Below are 22558 nucleotides of genomic sequence, written 5' to 3'. Positions count from 1 at the left end.
GGGCACTGGCCCCCCCGGCCCCCCCTCTAGCTCCGCCTCTGTCTAAAAGTACATACAAGCAAGAAAGAAAACCACCTGGAGCAGAGGTTTTGAGTACTTTAAATCATCCCGCTTCGTTGGGAAACATGAATGACTGAGTGATCCTAACAGGCTTAATACTCATAGGCGGCACAAAGGGCACTATTGTTGCCTGCAGATGCCCATCAGTGGTTCAGTCGCTCTTTGAAGCCCCTCCAATCGCTGCGAATAGCGCCACCGACGGAGGGCGGGGTTTGCCTCCCCCCCTCCGTATTTGCTAGAAGCCCCGCTTTGGCACAGCGTTCCATTGATTTACACGAAGAGGAGCCGAGCGGCGGGTTTCGAGGATCTCGCGGTGGATCGGTTGGATATCTGGGAACCTGAATGATGCGCAGCTGCAGGAGGGCAAGGTTCGGACAGGTGTAAGACCTGTGGCGCTCAGAGATGAAGGTCACACTGATGTTTTAACCACGCTGTCATACGACCCCCTCACACCTCCCCAGGCCTGGCACGGTGGAGCCCCACATGGATGGATCCTGCTGTAGGAGCTGTACTCATGGAATACAAAGCCTGGCTGAGTCCGCCCCTCTCCGGAAGCCTCCCCGCAGCCCTCTCCTCCTGACACAGCCTCTCCTGGTCCCTCTCGACATGAGGGTCTCTGCTCGGTGATTCGGTGGACCCTGCTTTTATCGGGCTCTTGCTCTTGTACGTAACTCACAGGATTTGCCTGCGCTCTGGGATTCCTTTGTGTCAAAGGGTTTAGCACAGGGTGCGCAAAGGGCGGCGGAGTGGCGGAGCGGGGGGCTTCGTTTGCGCACAGCTGCTGTGTTTTTGTGGCCGGGCCGTGATGGCGGGTAGCCGGCCGGAGGCACAGGACCACCCGCCCGAGAACGGCTTCACCCCGCTGGAGCGCCCGGCGCCCCGGCTGCTGCCGCACATCGACGGATGTGTGTTGCCATCTCTGGGGGGCTTCGGGAGACACCAGAAGCAGCTTGTGGTCCTGACATGGATACCTGCGCTCTTCATCGGCTTCAGCCAGTTCTCGGATCACTTCTTGCTGGCACAGCCTAACGGGACGTGCGTGTTGCCCGCGGGTAACCACAGTAACTGGACCGGTCCACCTCTGCTTGCCAGCGGCGCGCCCGCGCTGCAGCTCCGGGCCAACGGCACCGCGGAGGAACCCCGGGATAGCGCCGGGCTGCTGTGCGCCTGCGAGGAGCGGAGGCTGGAGCTGCAAACAGGACTCCTTCAGAATGTGGTTACCAAGGTAACAGATGGATCTACGGTACAGCAGATACCCTCTGTTCCCCATCGTTACCCTCACCATCAGCGAACATCGGTGCTGAGTGTGGAGCAAACAGCTGACTGGCAGCTTACCCACTGACCTCAATATGAGACTCAGTAGCTGAAGGTTAAGAGTGTTAGACTTTAGCACTCAAGCAGCACGATTAATTAAATAAATATTGCATAAATATCGCCCTCCCAAATTTCTTTAAAATATACTAGTACTGTATTTTTATGTTTTTCTCCCACTAGGATGATTTTTAACTTGCAATGATAATAATTTAAAGTTGGCTGGTCAACTTGAAACAAGGTATATGTCCAAATCAAAACTAATGAGCCATTACTTTGAATGATATCAAGCAGTAGTTATGGAAATGTACAGAACATTTAAACACCACTTTTTTTTCTTTCCGTCTTGTTCCACAAAGTTCACCACATTTTATTTTTTTCTATGAGAAATCAGCACAAAGCAACACACAGTTATGAAGTGGAATGGAAACAATAAATGCTTTTAAAGTTTTTAAAGTTATTATTATTATTATAACTAATAACCTATATGTAGCAAAACACGTGTTGGAAGTGTTCTCCATATCTGCACGACAGGCTTTCTCATTGCTAAAATAATCATGCAAACTTACTAATTGTCCCATTTCTCCCCCCTTGCACAGGGTGGCGGCTCAGCAAGTAGTTTTCTGAATTATTATTAAACACTTTCCACACACAGCCCAATCTGACTGCAGGGTTGCTGATTTCAGAGTTGTAAGCAGATAAAGAACAAGCTGTGCCTCTTCATTTGAGTCCTTGGCTGTGTTTCAGATAGGGAGAGCTGCAGTGGTGCGTTCACTGACCCATGAGAGGAAAACTATTGATTTCTGTCAGTGAGGACACGCTCACACTTTCCCATGTGTTTGTTAGTTTTGTGTTTGTTTGTTTTTTTTAACATTCGCACACGTGTTTGTGTTTTCTCATGATTTTATAGACTTAAATGTGAATATCTCAGAATCACAGAGAAATTTAATAAGGGAGAACAGTTTTGGTTCACACTCAAAGTGTTGCATGTCCTGATGTTTACTTCCCTTTTCCTGGAGGATTTCAAACTGACTAAAGCTGCTCCTCTCTGTTTTCTGTCTGTATTTCAGTGGCACCTGGTGTGCGACTCGGCCTGGAAGGTTCACATAGCCAAGTTTTCCTTGCTGGTGGGCTCAATATTTGGCTACCTGGTGATGGGTGTGATGGCTGACTGGTATGCTCCACCTTCTCAGTTTAATGAAGAAGTTTTTGACAATAAGATCAATGTCTTGATTTTCAGGACCCCTTTCCTTTTTTCAAATCATTTTATTTTTAGTCATAAACAAAAAGGTAAGCTTAAAAAATCTTTTTCTTCAGGTAATTGGATTCATTTTCTCCAAACTTCTCAAGTTGTTTCTAGTCCTGAAATGAGCTTGTTTTTATAGCACTGATGCTTCTGCACAAATGTAGGTTGCAATGCAAAATAAAACTCGGGGAGTTGGCTTTCTAAAACAAGCTGCAACACCTGATTTACGCGTGTTTTCCTGCTCACAGGTTGGCAGTGTTTCATTTTAGACTTGGTTTCGAACTACATCTCCACATTAATTAATTTGAACAACTCTAAAAAGAAAACATGCAGCTAATGTTGTTAAAGGTCAGATGAAAGCAAGAATCAGAACAGCAGCAGACCATCCAATTTAAAAAAAAAAAAAAAAAAAAAAAACATTTTTCACAATCTGACATGAACTGAAACTGAACATTTTGTGTTAGGATTACCAAAATTATCTGTGTTTGCTAAATGGCAGAATATTAAGAGAGATATATTTTTGTCACTTTATTCAAACTCAGTTTTGATGGAACCAGGTGATTACACCAAACCTTTCTAAATGCCAGTTAATTTTACTCAAAACCTTCAGGTGTCTGCTAAAAAGCGGACAATAAAGAGGGAATCATAGTCAGTCCAAACACACCTCAAAATCAACAACAGAAGACTAATGGAGACAAATTTTCAAATTTCAGAATGCCCTAGCCAAAATTCAGATGTAAATCTGTTAGAAAATTTGTGGAGTATCTCTACTGAACCACCAGCTTACATCATAATGTATTTTCTCATTTGGTTTGTGGAAAACATCAAAATCTCCAGCAACAGTGAAGCACAAACCAGGTGCTTCCTGTATCTCAGAGATATTCCTGATTCATTAGAGCTGAGCATGTCGGATCCTGGAAGATGTCTGCTTTAAAGTCAGTTGCCTGAATTTAACGTTGGCTGTGCACACTGGAGTATATTTAAAGATTTTTTTTTAAAAAATGCTCACTCAGCTAGAAGATATTACAAATGTGTTTTCCTTTAGTCAGCAGAAACAGAGCTCTATATTATCACCTTCACATCTTTATGTCTGATTTTTACCAGTTTTTGTCTGGATATGACCACATGCACCTGATACTGGTCCAGGTGGAAGCAGGCCTGTAATCATGAGCTCATCACAGAAACAAAACACAGTTATTTTTTAGCTTTAACTCAATACTTTGGATAAATTAAAGTTATTTGACTGAAAAGGCCACAGAGTTAGTTTTAATTTCACAATGAACCCATAGAACCTAACCTTGAAGAAAAGTTTGAGTTCACTGTTCTTAGGCCCACTTCCAGAAGCTTCATGTAATCCTCACATAACTTACTTGGAACAATTTAAAGTGAGGACAAACTCAGAAGAAAAGCTAAGCCAGCATTTTTTCTCTGAGTTACCAGCAGATCTCCGAGTTTCACACTGACGTTGCTGTGCTGGTTCAGGTCTGCAGCCTCAGGGAGAACCTAATCTGGACCGTGGGAGGAAATGGATCAGTAACAATGAAAACAATGCAGCAGCACTGACCTGCTGCCCTAATGACCTCATGCCCCTTTTGAACCAGTGCACACAGTGATCTCTTTCACCTGATTTCTCTGCAGTCTCTCTCACTTTTTAAACTCTTTGCTGCTTCTCTCTCTCTCTGTTTCCAAGGTTTGGCCGACACCCGGTGTTGATTCTCTCGGCGCTTTTCATGCTGGTGTTCGGCCTGTCTGTCGCCTTCTCTGTAAATGTCACCATGTTCAGCACTTTGCGCTTCTTTGAGGGTTTCTGCTTGGCGGGCCTCGCTCTCTCCCTCTACGTGCTCAGTAAGTACAAGCTGTCGCCTTCTGATTGTTGTCTGCCTTTTGTCCTCTTGCGGTTTGTCTATCCTGGTTTATGGTTTGGTCAGCTATGAAACCCTGAAGGAGACAAAGGGGAGATACTAAAAACTCTTCTTCCTACATTAATAGTTTGTATCCAATCTAGTTTAACAGTGGAACTTCAGTGATGAATGACTCCTTGTGTGAACACAGTAGACCCAAGAAACACCTGTTAGGTTTTTACAGTGCCGGTCTTTTTCTAACTCTGGGAGCTAGGTGAGTGGCATCAACTAATTCACTTACTCTGTGGTTACCTAGCAACAACTTGTTGGGTAATTTGTGCAGCAGCAGCAGTTTAAGGTTTCACCACCATCCCTCATAACTGCTTAAAACTAAACAATAGCGGGGAGTGAAAACTGTGGATAAAACAGGAAATGTCACGCCACCAGTGTGGCAGTATTGCGGATATTTAAAACAAAAAACTGACCAATAATTATGGATTATTGACTGATATGAAATGCTTACATTGTGATACATTTTTCAGCCAACCTGTCCAGCCCCAAGGTATATTTAATTTAAATATTTCGGGTAGTTGGACAAAAAATCTTTTGAACCATAGCAAATGAAACTTTGACCAACATATTCGATATACGATTTTGGTGATGGCATTTATCAAAACATAATGTCTGTTCAATTGTTGACTGTATAGCGTTTTCTTTATAACTTTGTAATTTTCTGTTTTTATTATGTAAAGCACCTTGAACCGTCTTGTTGCTTAATTTGAAAACAAGAGTTTCAGTCTCTTCATTTTTGTTCTGGATCTTTACACTTTTATGGCCATGTCCTTTTCCATCGCTTACTGAATTCATGAGGTTTTCCAACATATGCAAGAAAAAACAAAGATAAGACAAATGTTATTTCCTCTTTTTTTTATCTAAAGTGTTTCCCTTTTCTTTTAGATGTTTTGTGAAAGGCATTCCTCAGGGCGTCAAGCTGACACCAAACTGGTGGATGACGTTTTTTTTCCCAGACATTGTCCCCTGCATTCCCAGCCTCCCCCGTCTCACCCTCTGTGGGCCTCTTCTCTCTTTTTAGGCCACTGTGAGATTAGTCACACATGATGCGGGAAGCTCAGGCAGGCTTGAGCTCGGGCAGTGGGGTGTTGTTTTGTCCTCCCTCAGCGGGGTTCCCTGATAAATTTCAAATGACCCTCTTCTGGCTAACAAACAAAATGAGCCATCTGCGGAGAAACCTGTGAGGACTGGGATTTAATCTGTGATGTAAACATCAGCGAATGAAGCTTTGATAACAATGGTGTGTGGTATTTAGAGGGAGTCCACAGATAAAGGCTATGGGACTTAGAAAGAATTAGTGAGATAAATAAGACGGATTATAAAACAGAAACATTTCCAGTGATGATTAACAATGAAAATATGGGGCAGAAACAGAATTTTTGTCACCTATGTTCTCAGAGCTATTTAGATAAGCATCTGAGTTTGCTGTATGTTTGCGGCTTGAATGTGAGACGCGATCGTGTGGTGAATGCAATTTAAAGCGCAACAAAAAGGTGTTTCTGTGAGATGTTGGAGGCTGCATGAGGTGTACATGCATACAGAAAGAGGAACAAAAACAAGCTCTTTTTACACATTATTCATAATATAAAAATAAGATATTTCTCCAACCGTCAAAGCCAATTTTAGTGTGTCAATTTAACACAGTGAAACAAATCAGTACCAGAAAGAAAATATTATTCAATATGTGGCTATTTCTGAGTACATTTCCTGCAAACATGTTAGAACTACTTAAAAATCCACATCTACAATAATCATAGCTATAAATATCTTCAATATTGTTATTTAATAGTTCAGATCTCTACATGATGGAACAATGGCACACAAACATCTTGTGTAATTTTTTTTGTCTTAAGTTTGTTGCACAAGTTTGAATCTATTGCAATCTTGGCTTGAACACAGACTTTTAGCACAGGAAACATACTTTTAGTTAGACACTTCAGGAGCTTTAAAATACGCTTTAAAACCAAGCTGCCAGGTGAGTCTGAGATGACGGTCCTGTTGGAACATCCAGGTTTGTCAAAGTTTCAACCGTCAAGTAATTAATTTCAAATGTAGTGAAACATTTCTTCTTCATTACCTTCATTATCACAATCTCACATCATAATGCTGCCACGACCATGTAAAAAAAGTCATTTTGACATCTTCAAACATTTGTCCCAACAGCTCAATCTTTGTCTCATTTTAGTACAAAACTTTCCTTTAGAATATATATATATATATATGTTTGGTCTTTCTGCAGCCATGATGTAGTTTCTTTCTCTGACATTTTGGGTCAGATGTGGACACTGCTTAATGTACCATAATGATCCCAACTGCACATCAAATCTAGTTTTGCAATGGATAAATTTGAGAATATTATGCTTCTATTAAGAGTTTTTTTTTACCTCAAGGCCATTAAATTCACTTGATTTAATGACTGAAAATAGCATCACTAATAATCAATTAGTTGGTTTTTGAACATTTCAGTTGGTTTTGTTTGCTTTGATTTTCATCTTCATCAAATGACGTTTGTCCTGCCTGAGCAAACAAACCGTTTGTAGATTCATGATGTTGTCATGATGATGGTGCGCATCAGAACGACTCTGTAAAATTAAAAGAAGTACCAAATCTATAAAGCCTCTTAAGATGAAAAAATTCCCCGCATTAAATCTTAAATTCTGTATTTAATCCCCCAAAATAGTGTTTAATTTAAATCCCACTGAGCTGCTGATTTAAAAGAAAACCGCCTCACTGTCATGAAGCTGCACTGTGGCAGATGCTGAAGCACAACAGGGGCACATAAAGCCTGTTATACTGCTGAGCAACAAATTTGGAAAGAGGTCACACAGAGAAATATAGAAATAAACATGTAGGATGGATTTACTGTATTATAGATGAAGGAGGAGTATTTATGTTGCAGAAATAGCTGCTTGCCTCTTGCGCTCTTTTCACCCACTGCTGCCACTGTAAATTCGGCGCAGAACTTCTGTTTCTAAATCTCCTCTGCTCTTCATTAACCCCCTTCCTCTTCCTCATCCTGTACCAATTTATTAACCCCACCCCACGTCTCACTCATATTAAATCTCAATGTTTGGTTATCTCGCTGCAGCACGCACTGCATAATGAACTACACTGAAGCAGTCAGACCGACCCTCAGTTTACTCTAATAAATAATATGTGCTTGTGGTATATTTGCTTATTGAACCATTTCTGCACAGATGTAATATTTGCAATGTTGCGACATTGCAAGCATTCCATCAGGATTTTTACTGCAACCTTCTCCTTGTTCTTTCTCTCTTTTAGTATGTTCTAACATCCTTACCTTTAACTTCACAATTTGTTTACTTTGTTGGCTGAAAATTTGGTGTATTTTGAATTTGCTTGTGCCATTTTAATATTCTCAGAAAGAATTCTAAGATTCAAGGCAGATGGAGTTGCTTCCAAAAGTTACATGTTTAGAAAATGTAAAAATATGATCCCAAAAACCTGAGGTTGAATCTGAAAGATGTATAAATTTTTTCAGGAACCTGCTATTGGGTGAAAATTATTGGTTTTCAATAGCAAAATTATTAGGAATACCACAAAACCACTAATCTATTCAATAAAGTTTTGGTATTTTCTGCAGAAGGACCGAGCTTTATTGCCTCACTGATTCTGCATTATAACATTCGGGAGAAAGGCAACAAAGCAGGTGATGGAAAAACTAAAAACTAACAAATCAACAAGCTAAACTCAGGCTACAAACAAATATAGATCTGACTTGTACCTTTTTCTTAAAAATTGTCCATAAGAATAATTCTTTTAAGTATTCAGAGCAGTTCTGGTTTGCACACAACAGAGGGAATAATTAATCCCCATGAGGCATCTCCAGAGACCCTTTTACACATAAAATGGGTCAACATCCTGTAAATCAAAAGTACAGTTCTAACTCAAAGAAATGATAGGAAATGCTTCTGAGGGTGACAAATTTCGACACGGAATCATAGCATATGTCTACAATGAAGGTTTATGTCCAGAAATCAAGAATTGTCCATCTGCTCTCTCTGTCCTTGCCTCTTGGAGTGTTGCAGCTTATGACAAAGGCAAAGAAAGTAGAGCATGTACTAAGGTTGTGTTTCATTGAACTGAGGCGTGTGACTTCAGCTGACTCAGCTGGGTTTAATGCTGCTGTCATGCTGTGCCCTTGTCGAATTGTCAAACGCTTCCCATCCATTCCTCCCTAAAGTCCCTGTCGAGGCTTCAGAAGAAGGTTTCTCCTTATACTGTTTTATCTTATATAAAAGGTTCTTATTATTAAGCTTCACTCTTCTCTCTATAAAGCATGAATAGAACTAAATTCTCTCACATTAAATTTCTCAAACCAGAGGTTTTGTTCGGCAGTGACTCTTGAAGAAATTATTTTGGGTCCTTTGCTTAAAACCTCAGAGTGATCTTATTTTAATGACTTGAGAAATAACTTTGTCATGGTTATTATATTTATATCTGAACAAAGGATGGAATTACCTTCACTTTAGGCTGCCTTGTTTTCATTTGTGGACTTTTAAGAGCTTGTTTTTTCCTTTACCTTCTCCAGATGAAATCCAACTAATTTTTACATCAAGCACCTATCTATTGTATCACATACAGGTGAAATGGTGGATACATCCCTCCCCATTATATAGCATTTCCTGTCTGTAGTTCTATTCTGGGCATGCAGAACATGAAACTTTATGTAACGCTGCACCTAGAGTTGCTCCCAAAAGTTCAGAATAAAAAAATAATTTTGAGATTATTGTTTTTCATTTTTGACTTACTGCCTGATTAAACTGAACATCCCAGCAGCAAATCTAGGTGCACATTTCTCTGTGACTGAGCTGTTCTGCATAAGACAAACTAAACCACAGAGTGGTTTTCATGAGAACTCATGCTGACAGAAAGCCAATGGTCCCTTCACTTTGTTATCAAGCCTCGGGCGAGGTTAGGGAGGCTGCAGCACAGCATAATGTGGCTCTGTGTTAAAGCTCTCCGCTGTTTGCCTTGAAAGACAAGTCTGGTCAATAGGTCTTTGGTTTTTGTTGTCTTCTCTTTGTCTCATGTTTTTTCACTCTGGGTTTGTTGTTCTGCAAAGCCTCTGCAAGTTTCAGATGTAAAGTCAGAGGAGAAGCTGCTTCGTGAAAGGAGGAGGATGGCGATGGGGGATGGTAGATATTTTTTTTTTTTTAAGCGAGTGAGAGCCACTTCAGAGCGTCAGAGGAGAGGGAGGAAGGGGGAGTTAAGGAGGATTGGCTCATGGGGGAGTGGTGAGATAATCAGCATAAGACGAACGGTTCTCACAGTCGGCTTTAACAAAAAATAAAGATTCTGACCTGTGCGTGTTTGTGTGTTGATATCAGTGGGATTCGACACCTCCTCAGAGAACTGGGGAGCATCCTTTGTTTTGCTGTTTAGAAGTGATGGTGGTCATTGTTTTGCCAGTACGGTTCTGTTAAATTTGGTTTTATTGTGTGTCCTGGCTTATTTAGATACAAATGAATAGATCTTAGTATGACCACTTACAGCTGCCATTGAAATTCTGTCTTCATTTATCAGATTTGTTACCTGATTCATATGCAAATAGACATGGAGCCATGTTGGCTTTCAACAATGCCTTAATAGGTCTGCTAATGTCTTTGTAAGATTGGAAACACATCAAGTCCACCTCACTGTATTATTATTCAGATGTTAATGTGGTTAGAGTTATTTGATACGTGACATAAGTTTAGGTAAACTTTCGAATTGTTAATCTGATGTAGTTTTACAAACTTGATATGTGTAAAGGAGAATAATGTCATCTTGTTCTTTTGTTTTTTTTTATATGAGATCATCAAACATATTGTAATATCAAACAACCTGAGTGACTAAAAAATGCAGTTTTCAAAGGATGATTTTACAGAATGAGAGAAAAAGATATCTAAACCATCCTGCCCATGCGAGAAGATAATGACTCCCTAGATAAATCATGAATTAACTGGGATTATCCAAATTCCTTCGGTTCCGTTTTACCAGCAAAACCCAGGTGTGATTACTGTCAGACCTGAAGGCTCAAGAAATTACTTGTATTTACATCATGAACTGATCTAAATTCAAGAAGAGAAGAGACACAAAGTTATTGAAACCATCAGCATTGAAAGGATTGCAAAGCAATTTCCTGAGTTTATATTTGTCTGACATGTTTTTTTGAAACGTGACAAAAAATTGGAAATTTGAAATACATAGTTTTTCTTAGAATTGCAAATAATGTGGCTTCACAGACCTTAGCTAACAAATTGTCCATAATTTTACGTCTTTGCTAACAATCCTTGTTTCTACATGCCTTACCAAATAGAAGTTTCTCATCACACCTAAAATCTGTTTCTTGGTTCTTCTGTCTGAATAGATTCTGTAGGCATAGGTCTGCCACTGGACATAATAAAGCTGGATTTGACATTATTTGAATTTTCAGGTCCTACCTTCTGAGCCAAATGGAGATCTGACCTTTAAGCTTTATATGATGGAGATATATGCACTTCTAAAGATTTTTTAAAATGTTATTAACCCATGTTAAGCTTTTAGTTTTTCAGTATTGGATAAAAATCCTCCCCAAAAAACAACAAATAATGCACCAATCAATCAACCAGCAATCGAAGCTGGCTATTTACTGATCGGAGTTTTACCCCTAATCAGCAATGTTGGAAAAGAAATCTGATGTTTCTAACATGTTCATCAAATGCATCAAAACTTATATTTCTGACATTTTTTCTGACAAGCAGCTTGTTCTTTGGTGCACTCCTTTCTCATTTTAGTAACAATCTGAAAAAGGTTGGAGACATTTGCAAAACTACTACCTTTAAGTGAGATAACGGGGAAACTAATTTACGTTCCGCCCTCCTTTGTTTCCCTCCCATTTATCAATCATATTTTCAATAATAGTCAAAGACAGTACATGTTACTCAGAGCCCCTCCTTCCTCTATCCTCACACACCCAAAATGGTGACCTTGAGAAACAACGTCACCATATGGACCCAGCCATCTGGAGTGTAAGATGTTACAGGCAGTAAGAATGGGAACTTGAGCCTCTTCTGGGGAAATGGGAATACTGAAGAGCTAAGATTTGTAGAAAGCTTTCATTTTGGCATTAAATTGTCAAATAATTTACAAGATACACTTAATACCAGCTCACTGCTAGACAAATACTAATCTTCCTCTTTTAAACCATTGAATCCTTTGCTTTTAGTGACATATTCTCAATCGCATCCCATCCATCATACCTGATTAACTCTCCTCTCAGGCTGCGACAACATAATGAGTCTAAATCTTCAGAGATAAAATCTTCCTTTCTTTCTGCTCTGCCTCTTTATTTAGGAATCGAGCTTTGCTTGCCAGGCTGGCGCTTTTCCATGACCATGGTGGCCAGTTTTCTGAAGGTGGGCGGGCAGTTACTGATGCCAGGGGTGGCCACTCTGTGCCGCCATTGGCCGAATGGGGATGACTGGCAGGTGCTGCAGATCGTGATCATCAGCCCTTTTGTTCTGATGCTACCATACGTCTGGTGAGTCCCACCCTCTGAAGACATCTATCCAGGGTTTCTCACACTGAGCCAGGCAACGGCTTGTACAGTACACACACTACACAGTGCTTAGCAGTCAACACCCAAACAAAGCTCTCTTTCTCCTGCTGTTTTCTTCTTCATTCTTTCTGTCTTGCTCTTACAGCACGGTCTGTTCTCCTCTTCTGTCTTTCTTAGGGTACAAATGCAAAAGCACTTGAGGACATTTATAACTGTTTGGAGCATATATAAATCATTCTTTCATTCCTGTTCAGCACTGGTCCAAAAACAGCAACAAAATACATGGCTTAGTCAGAAATAGAGTGATGATTTTTGGTATCAAGTGTTTACAAAATCTGCAAAAAAACAAAAATATAATTTCCATAGAGCTCAACTGTATTCTGGCAAAAGAACACTTTTGCGCTAATAGCCATTGTTGGAGCTCCATTCATTAATTGCATTTTAATGTAAAAATTGTTCCCCATGGAAGACCCAGATCACCAAATATTTTACTTTATTTAGCAGGTTTTACTTTCTTCTATTATTTTGGGTCAAATCATTTCCTAATTCCTGAAAAGTAGGAAGTTAGGTAGCATCAAACTTTCTTCTAAAGTTTTCTAAAAATTCTTATCCCTGATTTTGTTTTCTCATTAAAAACCATTTTCTGTTGGATTCCTTATGTCTGTTGCAATTTCTAGCGAGCTTTTCATCCCTGGGATTCAGCTTCCCACAGCTTTAGAAATGTTATCCAATTTTATGCCTGAATAAGTTATACTTAAAAGTAGCAACATCAGTTAAACTCCAGGACACGCAACAATTCCAACTCAAATTTTTAGAGTTTTTTTTGGTTGTGGTTGTTTCCTTTTTTCTGATTTAAGAAGTTGTGCTATGAGCTTCTATTCACCCCACTCCACAGAAAAGGTTTTTTAATTATACAGCTAGTTCTACTTTCTTTCATAGTCCCAGAATTAAATAAATTCCAAAAAGAATGAACATAACAGGATACATTCATTTTTGATGTTCAGGCAGGAGCTGCATCAACACCTTTCAAAGAGTCTAACTTTACTCCGCATCTTCTAAATCTGCAGGATTTTCCCCGAATCGCTACGCTGGTTGCTGGCCACCCAGCACTACAAACGGTCCAAAGCCATGATGCTGCGCATCGCCAGGAAAAACCAGGTTGACATGACAACGGAGCCCAGTGGAGTTCTTGCAGGTGAAAACAAATTTAGCAGATGAAAGCTCTCAAATCCATTTAACTGCTAAATATACTTTTGGTTGCCTCACTCAGATCTTTATGCAAGTTATTTTACACCATCACCAACAGCTTGTGATGCTGCTCTCACTAATAGATGTACATTTGTTTCCAGAAAGACAAGATTTGTACGTTTATACTGCTGGTAACAATTAATTTCACAATTTCTGGTGAAGTGTATTGATTTTATCCAAATAATATGATGAAAACGATCTTTTTCCTTGAACAGACACACATTCATCTCTAGTATGTTTGTCATTTTTTCTCAGTGACCAAGAAGATAGACCAAGACACCATGTTAGCTTCTCTGTGCTAGAAAGGACCCTTAGCAAAAGATCCCTTATTATCATCTGAAAGTAAAAATAGATCTCAAGGTGTACATTTCATGTTTCCTACCAGAGCTGGAACAGGAGCTACACAAGAAACCCCAGAGGAGCTGCATTGTCAAGATGATGAGCACCAGGAACCTGTGGAAAAACATTGTGGTGCTATGTGTGAACTCGTAAGTGTGTTGTGGTTGCCTTTAAATACTTCTTTTGCTCATCATAGCCAACATCCGTTGCATTGACAACATGAATTACTTCATCCACAGGCAGACTCAAAGAATGTGAATCTAAATCCTCTCAGGCCCTGTGGCGGACGCATGCCTCCTGTATACAGCTGTGTTCTCACTTTGTATTTGTGCAGTCTGACAGGTTATGGGATCCACCACTGCTTCGCCCGCAGTATGATGGACCCAGAGGCCCAGCCCACGGCTTTGTGCCACACAGACTACTACACCATGGCTGGCATCGCCGTGGCCACATGCCTGGCTGTTTGCCCTGCAGTGGGACTGATGGGTCGGCGTGGAGGACTGCTCACCTTCATGATTATAACAGCTTTGGCATCACTACTGCAGCTGGGTCTGCTCAATTGTGAGTACACACTTACCCTGAGGCATGGCACTTTGAAGTTGCTTTGGAAACTGTGCTGAGGTCATTGACTTGTTTTGTAGATAAAAGGCAGAACCAACTGTAATGTGATGAAATCTGATTTCATCAAGCAACAAGTGCATGTTTTGTCTGAAAATGAAGCTATGCTACACAGCATGTCTTCTATTTTTACCAATTTAAATGTCAAATTCTGATTGATGCTCAATAGAAAATGAATCTTGGTGTGGACGTTTAACAAGAGCAGCACCAAGTGCCTGTTATTCCTACACTCACCTTCTGTTGCCCAACAGCTGAAGACTTGAAGTGCCATAAATCTGCGACCAGATTCAAGTTGCACTGGCTATATTTAATGGGGAAATTTCCATTGAGCTTAAAATAATTGTAGCTATATTATTGCCTTTGAAAGTTTTATCCAGAACTCATTTGGTGTCACAAAAAATCTCAGTCAGTCATTTGGCAGAACGTACAAGTTACTTTTTGAATTGACTAAGATACCTTGGTGGAAGTACAGGCTACTTCACAGAACCTACAAGTCAAGGTACAGCATTCTGCTGGTACTTACAAGTTACTTTGAAGGGAGTTACAGCTCACTTCATACGCAAGTTCCATCCTGGAATGTGCAAGTTTCACTGCCACAACATATAAGTTACTTTGCTGGATGTCGCGGATTAGTTTCCAAGAATGAAAATGAGTTACAAGTTGCTTTCTGTGAACTTGTATGTATCTTATAATGATAGTTACAACATGATTTGTAATACAGGCTAGTTTTGAAAGTACAATGAAAGTTTTGGAAAATACCTTGCAGTTTCTGGGAAATAATTGTGGAATACAAATGACTCTATTGTGTATTCCTATCAAATAATATGTTTATGATCGGTGCAGCTAGTATAAATCCTCCAGGTGTTACCTATAACAACTTTTTTTAATAATATCTTGTATGTTACCCATTTTATTTCATTATTTTGTGGAGCAAGCAAAATCAAAATTTAAATTAAGATAGTTAGCCAGACGTGCTGACATTTACATCTCTTAACTGATCCTTCATAAATTCTTTTTTGTTTGTTTGAACAGGCAATTTTTATTACATATTGTATTTCTAGATCACTTAAACACATTGAATTTGAGATGCATAGCAAATTTGTAGTTAAAGGTAACTTAACTGAATGAGCATTGATAATAATAAATCTAAGTATTGAATCTTATGTTGGGCAGAAAGTTGGTTATTCAGCACACCTTGCAGGAAGTTCCTGAGTCATTAAAACGGCACAGACTGCAGTTTAACCATCATTCTGCATTTCTGACCTACTTGTGCAGTAGTCATTATTTATTGTTCCTGTTCAGAGTCCTCCTAAGGGCTGTTTTTTTTTTGGGTTGTTTTGAGTCAGCACTGTTCTACCATTTGTGCTTACTAATGAATTGCTCTCCTTTCTTTTCCATTCTTCAATGCTCACTAATGGACTCCAGTAATTGGAAAGTACAGCCTCCGCCATGACACAGGTACAGCTGCTGCTTCAGTTCAATTTTGACCTAAAACGCTTTCCTCATCAGGTCTTTTTACTTTGCTGACTTCATCTTGCTTTTTGGGGGGGGATTTTGGGACAGTTCTACGAGACACACTGAACAGAAAATTCTCAGTGGCCTTCTCCATCATCGGCATGTTTTCTTCTCATGCTGTCAGCACACTCAGTATTTTCTTTTGTGCTGAAATCACTCCCACTGTCATCAGGTGAGTCCTAACGTAGCTGTTTTTACTGTTATAGTTTAAACCAACAACATAAATTAATTGCAAGTAGTATAACAGTAAAATTACATTGCATTCTCCTGATCACAGTGCAATTTAAGAAGAGCAACTGCTCTCTCTTGTGGTCACAAGAAGCAAGTAATCTTTGGTGACCTCAAGATATTTGATTTATGAGGCTTAAAAACACCTTGCAAGGATATTGACCTCAGCATCCAGTTTTACTTTGTAGGTAAAATTAGCAAATATGAAAAAGTGTAAACATTTGACATGCTTTAGAAGACAAGATAATCTCAGAAGAATATTCAAATGAATGGGAGTTTTCCCCCCAGTAAATAATTGTGTTGCATAAACAAAATAGATTACACATGTTCAGTTCTTGCTCGTCAAGTAAGTCAGGTTGGGATCTGAATAATTTTTTTTGATTTAAAAAACAGTTCCCATCTCAGAGCCATATTTTATGGTCATCACAGGAGCCCATTAAGGTGTTAAAGTACTTTGTAAGAATGAAATGCTCACAGTATTTAATAAAAATACCAGTTCAATCGTATCATGCTATTTATTTAACCCTTTTAAATAAGACTTTGGAACATAATCTAATTGCTTTTACACATTTATTATAAAAAAAGGTATGGAGATTAACTTCTACATACTCCTTTATGAGCACTATTTGTAAAGTAAATGCAAATGTCAAGTCCACCTCACCTGGAATGCTGCTTTATTTTACACATTATGACCATCATAACTGAATTTTTTCTACTAGAAATATTTCAGCTATGTTTGTGTGAATACCATTTTTGTCTGCTGTTCTGTCAGAACATAAGTGAGTTTGATTTTCGCTTTATACAGGGGTGGAGGTCTGGGCCTTGTCCTGGCTAGTGCAGGCTTCGGGATGCTAACCGCCCCAATCATGGAGCTGCACAACCAAAAGGGCTACTTCCTGCATCACGTGATCTTCGCCTGCTGCACGCTGCTGTGCATCATCTGCCTGCTGCTGCTGCCAGAGCCGCGGGGACAACCCCTGCCAGAGACCCTCGCCGACGGAGAAACCTTCACCCGTCAGACCCTGCTCCATCCTGGGGAGCAGCATCTCCTCCTCGTCAAGTACGAAAGGGACTACTCGCGTGTTCACGACACGCCGTTACATCTCACAGCCACAGGGGGCGCTACGGCGGCAGTCGCCACCGCTCTGGCAGCGGTACCTGCTTCCTATGCTCTTGCAACTGGTGGTGAGGTGATTGGTAACTGTGCCATAGCCAACGGGGTATGAACATCACAGCAATAGTCTTCTACTGTGCAAATAACTGATGCAGCGATAACCAGATCTAAGATGTGATCAAATGTTTTAGGAGAAAAGGAGCAAAAATGTTCGGACAAACCAGATGAACTGCTGTTAAACTGTAGTGAGGTTTGAGATGATGACAATGATAGCAAGCTTGTGTAACGTTTAGTGACAATGATTCATTCAGGAGTTGCCAAAAAATATTGTATGGACCTGGTTTATCTGAAGTCAGAATGTGACGTTGATTTTTCTGCACTGCTTAAAGTAAATGAATGCAGGGAAGTAAACCAATGGCAGATTAACTTTGTGACTTTTGTGTTTGTAGATTTGCCCTGTTGAAACAGGCTAATTGTGGATCATTTGAGTGGGCCCAAATAGTTCTTGCGTATGGAAAACTATATGGTTCAACTTCTGGTTTTGGTTTTTGGTGAACGTTTAAAGATAACCTAAGCAAATACAAAAAAAAAAGGTAGTTTTCATGTACTAATTCAATTTAGCAAGTGAAAAAAAAGGTAAATCAACCCAACTTGAAAAACCCAACTCTGTGTTGCCCTGCGACAGACTGGCGACCTGTCCAGGGTGACCCCGCCTCTCGCCCGAAACATTCACTAGAGAAAGGCACCAGCACCCCTCCTTACCCCAGTAGGGACATGGGAGTAAAGAAAATTGATGGATGTATCTATGTAACATATGTTGGTGTGGAGGAATTTTGGTCCACATTTCTCTGCAGAATAGCTTCAGTTCAATGAAACTAGATAGTTTTCAATCTTGAAAACTATCTATTTAAAGTCATACCACTGAATCTCAGGCAGATCCCAATCTAGACTTTGAACAGGCCAGTAGAACACTTTAATTTGTGTTGGCTGAACATCTGCTGCTGACATTAAATGTCAGTATTCATGGTCCCATCAATTCAGTCTTGTGGAATAGTCAAGATGTTTAATTTTGGGAATATGGGATGGGTTTTTGTGGTATTTTTGCTCACCAGTGGGAACTCTTCCATTAGTGTCTCTTTTACCCAGCCTCTTTTAAATGTTGCATGATGAACACTAAGGTCTGCAGTGCTGTCAGATGTGGTTCTGGGTTCTTTTGTGACCTGGTTGAGCTGCTCTGTGTGATTCCGGTTCACTGATGTTCATTGTTTTCTCCATTTGTGGACAATATGGTTATTTGGTGTCCTGAAGCCTTAGAAATAGTTTCATCATCCATTCTAAATCCATAGGTGTCAATCTGATCATAAATTTCTTTAGATCAGTTCAATGTGTGTGATTTTTTAGATCATTCAACATTCTTCATGCTTTTACACTTCCCCTAAAGTAATTTCTTGATTTTACTGGTCTGAAGCTAATCAAGATTGGTGAAACTGAACTCAACTTTCAGAAACGTAAGTGATCATAGCGAAGTCATCATTTAAAAAAGAAAGGGACTGGGGCTCCCTAAATATATAAAATAATTTGAAAAATGTGTTTTACTCAGGTTATCTTTGACATAAAACTTGCTTTATGGTTTTAGTATACAAGTGTCACAAACAAAAGCAAAAACAGAAGAAATCTGAAAGGGGGCAAAGAGTTTCTTACATTATTTTGCACTAAATGTCAAAGACACAATCAAGTGTTTGTGAATTTTTAGCCAATATGTTGGAAATACAGGCTTAATCCACTATAAATATTTTTTTGTTTGCATGAAAGGGGACAAATGGTTTTAATAGTTTTACATGTATATTTTCTCCCCTTCTCATTTGTGTCCACTAATTGAAGTCCATTTGTGGCACTTTATCCTGAGATGCGGTCGGCGTAGACGCCGATCTTTAAATAAAGACTAACACTGTCAGGGGCACATATGATGGTTGTCGAACGTTACAAACAGCCGGAGACCACGGCAGACTTTTGCGTGTAGCCTTTTGAGACTTGATGACGAAACAAATCTGAGAGCTGAATGGATATTAGGGCGGTGTACTGCTGTATGTCTAAATGATGTATCTCAGCATTTCAATGGCTTTATCTCGTTGGCTCTGTGTTTTTTTTTTACAGATTTGAGATGAGATGTAACTGAAGAAATCCAGTATTTATTTTCTAATGATGCCAAGGGCAAACTTGTTGCTTGAATTACCTCCTTCATTAGCAAATATTTCCGCTCCAATTGTCACTGTTCGTTCTATGTATTTTAGTATTGTTATAATCCTGCTGTTTCTATGTTTAACATTAGGCAGAAAGCACAATAAAATACTGTTTTTTTTAAATAAACACGTGTGAAGATTAGAGTACAGCAGTGTAGAACTGGCCTAGTTGTAACTGTGAACATTTATACTATGTGAATACTGAGTAGGATTTGTACATGTGCCATTCATTCATAATGTATGGATCTTGATCTTCACATGTTTAGAAGCACATCAACTAGATGAACCAGCCTACTAATCTAAACAATGATTCGAACCATATTAGTGTTGTATGGGTTTACTGGTTTGTATGTTTAACAGGTAAAGCAATGAAAAACAGAAAAAAAACTCAGTCTCTAATGCTGTTTTCTAAGTGTTATTTTTTTAATAAGATGCATATGTACAAAAAGCCATAGGCCTACATGTTTTGATAATAAACCACTTAATTTATTATGTCAATAAAAGAACAGTGGATGTCATTGCTTGTGTGTCTGTTTTGTTTTGGGAGTTTGGTTGCAGGACAATGAAAAGAATAAGCAAGTGTTGATGTAAGGAAAGTAAATGTCTTAAAGGGGTGACATGTTTTTAAAAGTTCTCAGGGTGAAGCTCCAGTTCCTTTTTGATCCGGTTTTCCACCAACAAACCCAGGCTGGAGTCTGTCATCGGAAGACTGTAACTCACAAAAACTTGCTTTTTGGTCCTCTTTGCTGTGAAGAAAAACAGAAAGATCTTTGTTCACTTGGCTCATTAGACAAACTCACTGGCTAATGTTAAAAAATAATACATGAACTATGTATGTGAGGGAATAAAGCATTTGGAAGTTAGAGGGTTTATTTAAGCGACTTATGCTTCGAGCTGTGCTAACTAAAAGCATGACTTAAAAATATGGTGGGAATTTAGCCTGAGAAATCGGAGCCAGTAAGGTATATTCTATAAAATTAATGACATACAAAGGGTTGATCCTACTAAAGACAAGGGATTTTGAGTATTTCTTTGTTGCAACATTGCTTCTATTGCAATTAATCTTATACAGTTGGAATGCCTGCTTATTGCAAAATGCATTTGTAGTTTGAGCAGGAGAGCTTAGTATGTGAGATGCACAAAAAAGATTGCTAAAGTTACTGAAGTTTGAGGAAACAAAAAATATTAATTTAACAAGCAAGGGTTTGGAAATTTCTCTCAGCGTCTTGCGGTCTGCTTTCAGGGTGAAATTGATTAGATAACCAGACCTGAGCATGCTGGCAGTCGTTTTGAATTTTCCTCCACTTTAAGACTATTTTACATACAACTGAATAAATGATCTGAAAGTATTTTGAAACCTCTTAAATTTTATCAACCTCATAGGCTACTAGAATCCTTTTTCTGAAGGCCTCAGACAGTTCTTATGACCTCACTCCAACAGTCAGAAAAACACCAAACTAGTTGGTTTAAACAGAGTATACCTCCTTCAAAATGATGAGTAACGATGCTGTCAACATGTGCACCTAATTTGATGCCTGTGTGCAATTTTTGCAATATAAAGAGAGCAAACATAGTGGGTCCTTACTATATCACTCACCAGAACCTGCAGTGTTTTTGTTATGCTTTATGCATTTGTTTAAAATGTCTTACTTAGTTCATACTATTTACCTTTCTTACTTGCATGTCTTAGTGTTAAATTTGATATTCACTATCTATATGTAACATATGATGGAGATCAAAATGCTGGTACTATTGCTGCTGTTGTACAACAGGCAAACTAGTATTTATTCATCAGGTTCCTTCAGCATCAATGTCAATATCACTTTCAGTTTCGAAAGAACTTGAAATATCAAATGCTGCAAGTTTAATTTCTACAATTCTCAAAGCACAGTAAAAATGTATCATTATCAAAATCTGTGCATCCAGCCAAAACTAGCTGAAAAATACAAAATCATCAGTGTAGATAAATATCTCCTTTAACCTAATACAAGCTTTAACTTAGACTTATTATACCCGAGTACAGAAACATTGTGATAAAACATTAAATTAATACTATACATTACCTAGCCTCTGTGCCAAAGAGTTTGCTGCAGTATTTGACGGATCTCCCATCACCAATGTAGATAACGGCATCGAATCCTGAAAACCATAAGAAAAAAACATGTACTGAACTTAGAAAACATCAATGAGAAGCGGAAACTCAGCTGCTGAATTAACCCATTTACTCACATATTTGCTGCTCATTGAAACCGCTAGGTTGGATAGAGCAGGAGCCGAACCGACCCAAAGGAAAAAGCCTTCGTTCAACTTCATCACGTGGAAGTGCACGACCTGCTCCAGAATCTTCTCGGAGAAATTATGCACCAAAATTCCCCCGAAGTCCGAACCGTTCAGCATTTCAGTCATTTTGACGCACTTTGTCACGCTAACATTGGAAAATGTCGACCCGTGTGAAACAACAGGAGCTACTTCCTGATTACAGTGGGGAAATGGCAGACCAAACCAATCGATCTTAGATGCATCGGGCTAGCTGCGGTGTTCTAACCATCTGCGCTACCCATTAATCCGCCCTACCTTGGGAAAATCTGACGAGATAGCACGGATAGTCAGAACACCGGCACAAACTGCAACAAATAAAATAATTGCTTTTTGAAAATATTACAATGAAATGTTTACCAAATGTTGAATGTGCATACATTTCACATTTCGGCAATTAGAAAAAAAATATTAGTTATTTAATTTATGGTCCTTAATTTATCCTAAAGGTCTTGTTTGTTATTGTAGAACATATTTTATATTTCAAAAACAGCAACAGGCCAACATTTTGGCAAAAAAAAAGTTTCGTTTGAAAAAAGTTATATTCCGAAAGTAATTAAATAATTGTTTTCATAAATATCAGATCAAGATAGGAAAGCATGTGCTAAGAGATCAACTCAGTTGATTTCATAGTTCTATGACAACTGTTTCCACATCCATCCATCCATCCATATGTTTCCACATATAAAAGTATATTATTTTTTGGTCACATTTAAATGTTTCTGATAATCAAACTAGTTTTATCATCAAACAAAAATAAGTTTTTAGATTTTGTTTACCAAACATAGCTGTCCAACCTGGTCAAATGTGGGAAGGGCCCCCAAATTGTAACAGATGCTTGTGCGAACATTATTAATATGGTGAGGG

At 39.2% G+C, this 22558-nt stretch overlaps 2 protein-coding genes across 3 annotated transcripts; one reads left to right on the top strand and one right to left on the bottom strand.

Moving 5' to 3' along the window:
- The first annotated feature begins 54 nt into the window (after positions 1-54).
- slc22a23 (solute carrier family 22 member 23) lies at positions 55-19893 on the top strand. Of its 2 annotated transcripts, XR_003596874.1 has the most exons (11): positions 55-1285; positions 2442-2545; positions 4308-4462; positions 11869-12055; positions 13141-13268; positions 13707-13809; positions 13995-14221; positions 15704-15736; positions 15842-15965; positions 16827-18313; positions 18365-19893. XR_003596874.1 is itself a non-coding variant. In XM_028027924.1 (10 exons), exons 1-10 carry the CDS (start codon positions 866-868, stop codon positions 17245-17247), a joined length of 1902 nt encoding a protein of 633 aa, XP_027883725.1. In that variant the 5' UTR covers positions 55-865; the 3' UTR covers positions 17248-19893. The 2 variants fall into 2 exon arrangements, 1 of the variants encoding a protein (XP_027883725.1); XM_028027924.1 differs by having other exon boundaries at positions 16827-19893.
- Positions 19777-22519, bottom strand: psmg4 (proteasome (prosome, macropain) assembly chaperone 4). The gene is made up of 3 exons (XM_028027926.1): positions 21605-22519; positions 21439-21514; positions 19777-20121 (listed from the first exon to the last, which is right to left on the bottom strand). The coding sequence occupies exons 1-3, from the start codon at positions 21779-21781 to the stop codon at positions 20000-20002; spliced, it is 375 nt and encodes a 124-aa protein (XP_027883727.1). The 5' UTR covers positions 21782-22519; the 3' UTR covers positions 19777-19999.
- Between the last annotated feature and the right edge of the window lie 39 nt (positions 22520-22558).

The sequence above is a fragment of the Xiphophorus couchianus genome, chromosome 9 (assembly GCF_001444195.1).
Source record: "Xiphophorus couchianus chromosome 9, X_couchianus-1.0, whole genome shotgun sequence".
Classification (NCBI taxonomy): Eukaryota; Metazoa; Chordata; class Actinopteri; order Cyprinodontiformes; family Poeciliidae; genus Xiphophorus; species Xiphophorus couchianus.
The sequence above is the reverse complement of the archived record's forward strand: the minus strand, read 5'-3'. Positions and strand labels throughout refer to the sequence as shown.